Below are 10,089 nucleotides of genomic sequence, written 5' to 3' on the forward strand. Positions count from 1 at the left end.
TGTAATACAGGAAGTGGAAGTAACCACGTGGTCAGGTGAGAAAGGAGGACCCCTTAGATTTCAATAATTTTTTGCTCAATGATGCAACCAATGTTGGAGATGCTACTGCTGGTTTTTCTTGTTTTGGCAAGGTCAAACTACGGAGAAATGACGGGTCAAAGGTCAAGGTCATTTTTAGCGGACCCTTTCGATTCACATATAAATTTTTATCCCAATACAATTTTTAATTTTGGTTTTTATTCTGCGTATTGTTAGGCTTGGCAGGTCTTAAATTATTTTAAAATATTTAAATAATTTAACCTTTAATTCACCTATCCCAACATGGCTACCGTGCGAGCACCTATCAAAACCTTGATGAAAATAACAAACCGAAAATCCATTTGACCTTGGACGTGCCCCGTGCCGGTGCACTGGCCTTAGGGGTGCTGAAGAACTTGATTTGGTAGGTATAGTGTGTTTTGGTGTGGGTTATTGTAATTTTAATGTATTGCACGTTGCCTGATTTGCGACACAACTTACAAAATTGAAATAGCAGTCGTAAGTAGTGTTAGTGTCGCAAGTTGACCTTGCCTTGGGGTATACCGAATAGGTCACAGGTCATTCGGGTCATTGCCTCGAAATTTACGTGGTACGTGTAAAATTGTTTGAACTTGAGATCCTGAAAATTTTGTTGCAATCCATTGATGCTAATGCAAGTTATAGAGCTTGAACTGACAGGTCGTTTATGAGGCCTCCATCCATGCCAGCGAGGCAGCAAGAGTGTTGAAAATGGTCCATAATATGCTATTTCACATTTATTGGGGTATTCAGGAATTGGAAGTAGCCTAACACCATTCCAGCAACTACTGGCGAATCCAGAAAGGCGGTCTTGGACGCTGCAAGGGTCATCCCCCCCAAAATTCTCCCGATTCCAAAAACGTGTCCCAGATGACCCCCATGACCTCCAATGAGCTCTGCGATGACCCCAAGTTGACCTTTTTGACCTGACGTGTCCCAGATGACCTCTGTGACCTCCAGTTTAGCTCTGATAACTCTAAGCTGACCTCTGTGACCTGGCATGTCCCAGATGACCTCCATTTGAGCTCTGTGATGACCCCAACTTGACCTCTGGGACCTCACGTGTCCCATATGACCTCTGTAACCTCTAAGTTATCTTTCTGATGACCCCAAGCTGAACTCTGTGACCTGACATGTCCCAGAAGACCCCCAGTTGAGCTCTGTGATGACCATAAGTTGACCTCTGTGACCTGACGTGCCTCCAAGTTGCCCTTTGTGACTGACGTGTCTCAGCTGCATCAGTGGTCTCCAATTGAGCTCTGTGATGACCCCAAGTTGACATCTGTGACCTGACGTGTCTCATATGACCTCCAATTGAGGTCTCTGATAACCCCAAGCTGACCTCTGTGACCTGACATGTCCCATATGACCTCTGTGACCTCTAAGTGACCTCCCTCATGACCCCAAGTTGACCTGTGTGACATGACGTGTCCCATATGACCTCTGCGACCTCTAAGTGATCTCTCTGATTACCCCAAGCTAACCTCTGTGACCTGACGTGTCCAAGATGACCCCCATGACCTTCAATCGAGCTCTGTGATGACCCAGGTTGACCTCTGTGACTTGACATGTCCCACCTGACGTGTCCCAGATGACCTTCAATTGAGCTCTGTGATGACCCCAAGTTGACCTCTTTGACTTGACGTGTCCCATATGACCTCTGTGACATCAAGTGACCTCTCTGATGACTCCAAGCTGATCTCTGTGACCTGACATGTCCCAGATGACCTCCAATTGAGCTCTCTGATAACCCCAAGCTGACCTCTGTGACCTGACATGTCCCATATGACCTCTGTGACCTCTAAGTGACCTCCCTCATGACCCCAAGTTGACCTGTGTGACCTGACGTGTCCCAGATGACCTCCGTGACCTCCAATTGAGCTCTGATGACTCCAAGCTGACCTCTGTGACCTGATATGTCCCAGATGACCTCCAATTGAGCTCACTGATGACCCCCAAGTTGACCTCTGTGACCTGACGTGTCCCATATGACCTCTGCGACCTCTAAGTGACCTCTCTGATGACCTTAAGCTGACCTCTGTGACCTGACGTGTCCCAGATGACCTCCGTGACCTCCAATTGAGCTCTGATGACTCCAAGCTGACCTCTGTGACCTGATATGTGCCACATGACCTCCAATTGAGCTATTTGATGATCCTAAGCTGACCTCTGTGACCTGACGTGTCCCAAATGACCCTCAGTTGAGCTCTGTGATGACCCCAAGTTGACCTCTGTGACTTGACGTGTCCCATATGACCTCTGTGACATCAAGTGACCTCTCTGATGGCTCCAAGCTGATCTCTGTGACCTGACATGTCCCAGATGACCTCCAATTGAGCTCTCTGATAGCCCCAAGCTGATCTCTGTGACCTGACATGTCCCATATGACCTCTGTGACCTTTGAGTGACCTCCCTCATGACCCCAAGTTGACCTGTGTGACCTGACGTGTCCCAGATGACCTCCGTGACCTCCAATTGAGCTCTGATGACTCCAAGCTGATCTCTGTGACCTGATATGTCCCAGATGACCTCCAATTGAGTTCACTGATGACCCCCAAGTTGATCTCTGTGACCTGACGTGTCCCATATGAACTCTGCGACCTCTAAGTGACTTCTCTGATGACCTTAAGCTGACCTCTGTGACCTGACGTGTCCCAGATGACCTCCGTGACCTCCAATTGAGCTCTGATGACTCCAAGCTGACCTCTGTGACCTGATATGTCCCAGATGACCTCCAATTGAGCTCTTTGATGATCCTAAGCTGACCTCTCTGACCTTAGGTGTCCCAGATGACCTCCAATCGAGCTCTGATAACCCCCAGTTGTCCTCTGTGACCTGACATGTCCCATATGACCTCCACGACCTCTAAGTGACCTCTCTGATGACCCCAAGCTGGCATGTGACCTGACGTGTCCAAGTTGACCCCCATGACCTTCAATCGAGCTCTGTGATGACCCCAAGTTGACCTTTTTGACCTGACGTGTCCCAGATGACCTCCGTGACCTCCAGTTTAGCTCTGATAACTCCAAGCTGACCTCTGTGACCTGACGTGTCCCATATGACCTCTGTGACGTCTAAGTGACTTTTCTGATGACCCCAAGCTGACCTCTGTGACCTGACGTGTCCCAGATGACCTCCGTGACCTCCAATTGAGCTCTGATGACTCCAAGCTGACCTCTGTGACCTGATATGTCCCAGATGACCTCCAATTGAGCTCACTGATGACCCCCAAGTTGACCTCTGTGACCTGACGTGTCCCATATGACCTCTGCGACCTCTAAGTGACCTCTCTGATGACCTTAAGCTGACCTCTGTGACCTGACGTGTCCCAGATGACCTCCGTGACCTCCAATTGAGCTCTGATGACTCCAAGCTGACCTCTGTGACCTGATATGTGCCACATGACCTCCAATTGAGCTATTTGATGATCCTAAGCTGACCTCTGTGACCTGACGTGTCCCAAATGACCCTCAGTTGAGCTCTGTGATGACCCCAAGTTGACCTCTGTGACTTGACGTGTCCCATATGACCTCTGTGACATCAAGTGACCTCTCTGATGGCTCCAAGCTGATCTCTGTGACCTAACATGTCCCAGATGACCTCCAATTGAGCTCTCTGATAGCCCCAAGCTGACCTCTGTGACCTGACATGTCCCATATGAGCTCTGTGACCTTTAAGTGACATTCCTCATGACCCCAAGTTGACCTGTGTGACCTGACGTGTCCCAGATGACCTCCGTGACCTCTAATTGAGCTCTGATGACTCCAAGCTGATCTCTGTGACCTGATATGTCCCAGATGACCTCCAATTGAGTTCACTGATGACCCCCAAGTTGATCTCTGTGACCTGACGTGTCCCATATGAACTCTGCGACCTCTAAGTGACCTCTCTGATGACCTTAAGCTGACCTCTGTGACCTGACGTGTCCCAGATGACCTCCGTGACCTCCAATTGAGCTCTGATGACTCCAAGCTGACCTCTGTGACCTGATATGTCCCAGATGACCTCCAATTGAGCTCTTTGATGATCCTAAGCTGACCTCTCTGACCTTAGGTGTCCCAGATGACCTCCAATTGAGCTCTGATAACCCCAAGTTGACCTCTGTGACCTGACATGTCCCATATGACCTCCACGACCTCTAAGTGACCTCTCTGATGACCCCACGCTGACATGTGACCTGACGTGTCCAAGATGACCCCCATGACCTTCAATCGAGCTCTGTGATGACCCCAAGTTGACCTTTTTGACCTGACGTGTCCCAGATGACCTCCGTGACCTCCAGTTTAGCTCTGATAACTCCAAGCTGACCTCTGTGTCCTGACGTGTCCCATATGACCTCTGTGACGTCTAAGTGACTTTTCTGATGACCCCAAGCTGACCTCTGTGACCTGACGTGTCCCATATGACCTCTGTGACCTCTAAGTGACCTCTCTCATGACCCCAAGCTGACCTGTGTGACCTGACGTGTCCCAGATGACCTCCGTGACCTCCAATTGAGCTCTGATGACTCCAAGCTGACCTCTGTGACCTGATATGTCCCAGATGACCTCCAATTGAGCTCACTGATGACCCCAAGCTGACCTCTGTGACCTGACGTGTCCCATTTGACCTCTGCGACCTCTAAGTGACCTCTCTGATGACCTCAAGTTGACCTCTGTGATTTGACGTGTCCCATATGACCTCTGTGACCTCAAGTGACCTCGCTGATGACTCCAAGCTGATATGTGACCTGACATGTCCCAGATGACCTCCAATTGAGCTCTCTCATGACCCCAAGCTGACCTGTGTGACCTGACGTGTCCCAGATGACCTCCGTGACCTCCAATTGAGCTCTGATGACTCCAAGCTTACCTCTGTGACCTGATATGTCCCAGATGACCTCTAATTGAGCTCACTGATAACCCCAAGTTGACCTCTGTGACCTGACGTGTCCCATATGACCTCTGCGACCTCTACGTGACTTCTCTGTTGACCTTAAGCTGACCTCTGTGACCTGACGTGTCCCAGATGACCTCCGTGACCTCCAATTGAGCTCTGATGACTCCAAGCTGACCTCTGTGACCTGATATGTCCCAGAAGACCTCCAATTGAGCTCACTGATGACCCCAAGTTGACCTCTGTGACCTGACGTGTCCCATATGACCTCTGCGACCTCTAAGTGACCTCTCTGATGACCCCAAGTTGGCCTCTGTGACCTGACATGTCCCATATGACCTCTGTGACCTCTAAGTGACCTCTCTCATGACCCCAAGCTGACCTGTGTGACCTGACGTGTCCCAGATGACCTCCGTGACCTCCTATTGAGCTCTGATGACTCCAAGCTGACCTCTGTGACCTGATATGTCCCAGATGACCTCCAATTGAGCTCTTTGATGATCCTAAGCTGACCTCTGTGACCTGACGTGTCCCAAATGACCCTCAGTTGAGCTCTGTGATGACCCCAAGTTGACCTCTGTGACTTGTCGTGTCCCATATGACCTCTGTGACATCAAGTGACCTCTCTGATGACTCCAAGCTGATCTCTGTGACCTGACATGTCCCAGATGACCTCCAATTGAGCTCTCTGATAACCCCAAGCTGACCTCTGTGACCTGATATGTCCCAGATGACCTCCAATTGAGCTCACTGATGACTCCAAGCTGACCTCTGTGACCTGACGTGTCCCATTTGACCTCTGCGACCTCTAAGTGACCTCTCTGATGACCTCAAGTTGACCTCTGTGATTTGACGTGTCCCATATGACCTCTGTGACCTCAAGTGACCTCGCTGATGACTCCAAGCTGATCTGTGACCTGACGTGTCCCAAATGACCCTCAGTTGAGCTCTGTGATGACCCCAAGTTGACCTCTGTGACTTGACGTGTCCCATATGACCTCTGTGACATCAAGTGACCTCTCCGATGACTCCAAGCTGATCTCTGTGACCTGACATGTCCCAGATGACCTCCAATTGAGCTCTCTGATAACCCCAAGCTGACCTCTGTGACCTGACATGTCCCATATGACCTCTGTGACCTCTAAGTGACCTCTCTCATGACCCCAAGTTGACCCGTGTGACCTGACGTGTCCCAGATGACCTCCGTGACCTCCAATTGAGCTCTGTGATGACCCAAGTTGACCTCTGCGACTTTACGTGTCCCAGATGACTTCTGTAACCTCCAATTGAGCTCTTTGATGATCCCAAGCTGAGCTCTGTGACCTGACGTGTCCCAGAAGACCCCCAATTGAGCTCTGTGATGACCATAAATTGACCTCTGTGACCTGACGTGCCCCCAACTTGCCCTTTGTGACCGACATGTCTCAGATTGCCTCCGTGGTCTCCAATTCAGCTCTATGATGACCCCAACTTGACATCTGTGACCTGACGTGTCCCATATGACCTCTGTAACCTCTACGTGACCTTTCTGATCACTCCCAAGCTAACCTCTTTGAGCTGACGTGTCCCAGATGACCCCCATGATCTCTAACAGAGCTCTGTGATGACCCCAAGTTGACCTCTGTTACCTGACGTGTCCCTGATGACCTCCGTGACCTTTATTTGAGCTCTGATGACACCAAGCTGACCTCTGTGGCCTGACATGTCCCAGATGAACTCCAATTGAGCTCTCTGCTACCCCCAAGTTGACCTCTGTGACCTGACGTGTCCCAGATGACCCTCAATTGAGCTCTGTGATGACCCTAAGTTGACCTCTGTGACCTGACGTGCCCCAAAGTTGCCCTTTGTGACCGACGTGTCTCAGATTGCCTCCGTGGTCTCCAATTGAGTTCTGTGATGACCCCAAGTTGACCTCTGTGACTTGGCGTGTCCCATATGACCTCTGTGACCTCTATGTGACCTCTCTGATGACTCCAAGTTGACCTCTGTGACCTGACGTGTCCCAGATGACCCCCATGTCTCTCTCTCTCTCTCTCTCTCTCTCTCTCTCTCTCTCTCTCTCTCTCTCTCTCTCTCTCTCTCTCTCTCTCTCTCTCTCTCTCTCTTTCTCTCTCTTTCTCTTCACGTGCCGGTGTCGCGGATCCTATAGGCAAATTTTGTACATACCAGTGTTGATCCCCAGTCTCTGACCGGACATGTATTTTTCCTTGCCGCAGGATGCCGGCGGCGGCGACGACAGTGCGCCGGCGCACATCTCTATGGAGGTGGACACGGCGACCCTTGGGCGACCGCCGCTGCCGCGGTTTGCTACAGGTGGCCATGGCCACTAATCTGTCACGAACTTCTGACAGTGAACGCCAGTCGGTTCTCGGATGTGAGGACGCGCCCGTCGAATCAAGTGACGGAGATGCACCGTGTGACAGTGTGCGTTTTCCGGGCGAGTTCGTTGCGCTGTGTGCCGGTCGTGCGCGGGACTGGTACCACCCGTCGTTCCACCAGTTCTCAGTGCTGCAGCGCGCCGTGCGCGATCTCAGTGCCGCCGTCGAGGAGACTGTGCGCCGCGAGCTGCCGCCCGAGGACCGGCCGGCGCTGACCCGGCTGTAGCCGCTGGCTGACGGCGCGCTGTCGCTGCGTCCGCCGACCCTGCACCGGCCGCGCCGGGAGGCCGAGCTGCTGACCCAGCTGCAGCAGCTGGCGGTGGCCCTGGACGGCGCCTGCCCCCTGATGGCGGGTGGCAGCTGCGGGAGCCACGTGACGCCGTCTGCGCTCTCGGCAGCGCGCCACCTGGAGCCGCATGCAGACCGCGTTGCCAGAGCTGCGTCGTCTGACGTCGGGTCTGCTGCGACTGGTGACGCGCCAGAGGACGCGCTGGTCACCGCCGCGAGCCCGGATCGAGACGGACACGGAGACAGTTCCGAACGGAGCCTCCCTCACCAGGTGGGTCCTGCGGCGCCAATACTCGTCCGTAGGTGGGGCGAGATGGATAGGTATCTGAGCACTTGGGAGGGCAGTTGTCGGGTGATGACCCACGAGGTCAAGCAAAGTAAGGGGAAGTAACATGAGTACCTATGCAAGTGAAACCGCTTGATTGCGATGACCTCATGTGACCTCACCTAACTTTCGTGTGACCTCCCCGACCGTAGGACAATGCGTGATCTTGTTTTTTTTTTTTTTTTTTGCTCGGTTTTATTGAATGTTTTCACATGTGTAGACATCATACACTACAGTCCGGGATCTGTGCAAAAGCTTTTCAGCTTATTTGCTTATTTCATGGCACCTCTCCCTCACACACTCACGACGTCACACGTCATTCACGACGAGAAAAAAAAAACTTGTTTGACTTTGTGGGGCGTCGCCAGACTTATTATAGCTCATCTGACCTCTACTGATTCTTTGTGATCTCATATGACCTCTAGAGACTTCGCATGACCACGTGAGCTTTCCTCAACCTCCTTTTACCTCGCTGAACTTTGAGTGGCTTCTCCCACCCTCGCCTGACTTCCTGTGACCTCGTAGGACCCGTCGTCTTCGTGTGACTACTTGTGACATTCGTTTGTTTTCCTGTGACCTATACCGACTTTTGTGACCTCGCCTAGCTGTAACCTCGCTCCTGTCACCTTCTGTCAGCTCCCGTAAGCTCCTTGCAGCTCCCGTAAGCTTCTTTCAGCTCCCGTAAGTTCCTTTCAGCTTTGGCAGCTCACGATAGCTCATGACAGCTGCCGTAGGCTCCTGGCAGCTCCTGTCAGCTCCCGTAAGTTGTATATCTGATCCCACCCTGACCATATTCCTGCCCTCACTTTCTTTGACCGTCCATTGTTCGTCGGTCGCCAGGAGAGCTTGACGCTGCTGCGAGCACCACAGGGCTACTAGCGGTACGTCACGTGCTGCTGGTTTTCTAGAGACGGATGTTTGCTGATATTAGGCTGTTAAGACTGAGCCGTGATGCTGTGGCCGGTGGGAGTGCCGGCGCCGGTCGTGGTGGACCCGACGCCCAGCGCTCCGCTTCGCGCTGCTACCACACAGGTAGGGTTCGGCACACCGACTCCCGATGGCTACGTGGACAGTGAAAATATTGCAATGCTATGGTACAGGTAGAGTGACCGTTCCGTTCTTTGTCAGGTCTCTGAATGGAGCTGCGTTCCGGTGGGCGGCTGGCTGCGCTCTCTCGGTCTGGCCCAGTACGCCGACGCGTTCGTCGCCCGCTCTGTGGATGGCGCCCGGCTTCTGGGGCTCACCGAACAGGCTATGGAAGACGAGCCCGACGTCGGTGAGAGATTCACATTGCTAGCTGAGAAGGTGGATGTGACTCAAATTATTCAGTTCATAGCCTGATTTATTTAGCTTAATCTATTTGTATTAATCGTATTGCCACCATTAACCTGACTCCTGACTCGTGATTGTGGTTGCCTCAGTTGTAGGCCTTAAGTGCACCGCATTTTGACAGGTCTCGACGTGGCGACCTCGGAGCCAGCGTGTTGGGTCTCGGCTTCCCGCCACTCACCGGCGGACCTTTCCGCTTCGTGGACCGCATCGGTCCCGCACAGCTAGTCAAGGACATGGAGCGCTTCGCCGTCGTCAATGGCGTCGGCTTCGAGCCGTGCCTGACCGTGCACTACCAGGCCGCTAGCGGCACCAAGTTCTGTTCGGCCGGGCCTCGTGTAATGCCCACATGTGATGACCGAGTGTATACGCATGTGAAGCCGCTCCGCGTGTGTACCAGCGCTGGGCGTGTTCAGTTTCAAAGTATGTAAATATAGAACCCTGGTGATCAAGCTACAGCTTTTGACGAGAAATAGAGTGAGGTCATTTTGAAAGCGATCAGACGGTAGCGCCGCCGTTCTTTGGCACGCCTTAGCATGCATCTGTGCTACACTAAAAGTTTAGGCTCGTGTCTTTCAAGGTCAGCAGGGTGAGGGCACCAGGTACTTCAAGTGGCCTCGTCTCAGGTAGAGTTCTAATACTCGTTCTAATACTACCAACACATCTAGTCAAGGAGCTGAGTTGAAATCGAGGGGATGGGGGGCTGTTCAGCCCCTTCACTGGGAGGTTCACGGTTCAGCCCCTCCCCCACCAGGCGCGAAAATCTAGGAGCCCCAGCGTGGAGTGAGATATAACCTTTTCGCAGCACGTGATCGGGCATTGCATCGAATGACACTG

At 52.3% G+C, this 10,089-nt stretch overlaps 1 protein-coding gene across 4 annotated transcripts; it reads left to right on the top strand.

Annotated features, from left to right (window-relative positions):
- Positions 1-67: 67 nt before the first annotated feature.
- LOC122373306 lies at positions 68-9,704 on the top strand. Of its 4 annotated transcripts, XR_006255024.1 has the most exons (5): positions 232-442; positions 7,149-7,869; positions 8,764-8,955; positions 9,052-9,199; positions 9,377-9,704. XR_006255024.1 is itself a non-coding variant. In XM_043351247.1 (3 exons), exons 1-3 carry the CDS (start codon positions 8,875-8,877, stop codon positions 9,478-9,480), a joined length of 333 nt encoding a protein of 110 aa, XP_043207182.1. In that variant the 5' UTR covers positions 8,811-8,874; the 3' UTR covers positions 9,481-9,704. The 4 variants fall into 4 exon arrangements, 1 of the variants encoding a protein (XP_043207182.1); XR_006255022.1 differs by lacking the exon at positions 8,764-8,955 and having other exon boundaries at positions 68-442; XR_006255023.1 differs by lacking the exon at positions 8,764-8,955 and having other exon boundaries at positions 432-537.
- Positions 9,705-10,089: the final 385 nt, after the last annotated feature.

The sequence above is a fragment of the Amphibalanus amphitrite genome, unplaced genomic scaffold (assembly GCF_019059575.1).
Source record: "Amphibalanus amphitrite isolate SeventyFive unplaced genomic scaffold, NRLGWU_Aamphi_draft 001475F_arrow, whole genome shotgun sequence".
NCBI lineage: Eukaryota > Metazoa > Arthropoda > Thecostraca > Balanomorpha > Balanidae > Amphibalanus > Amphibalanus amphitrite.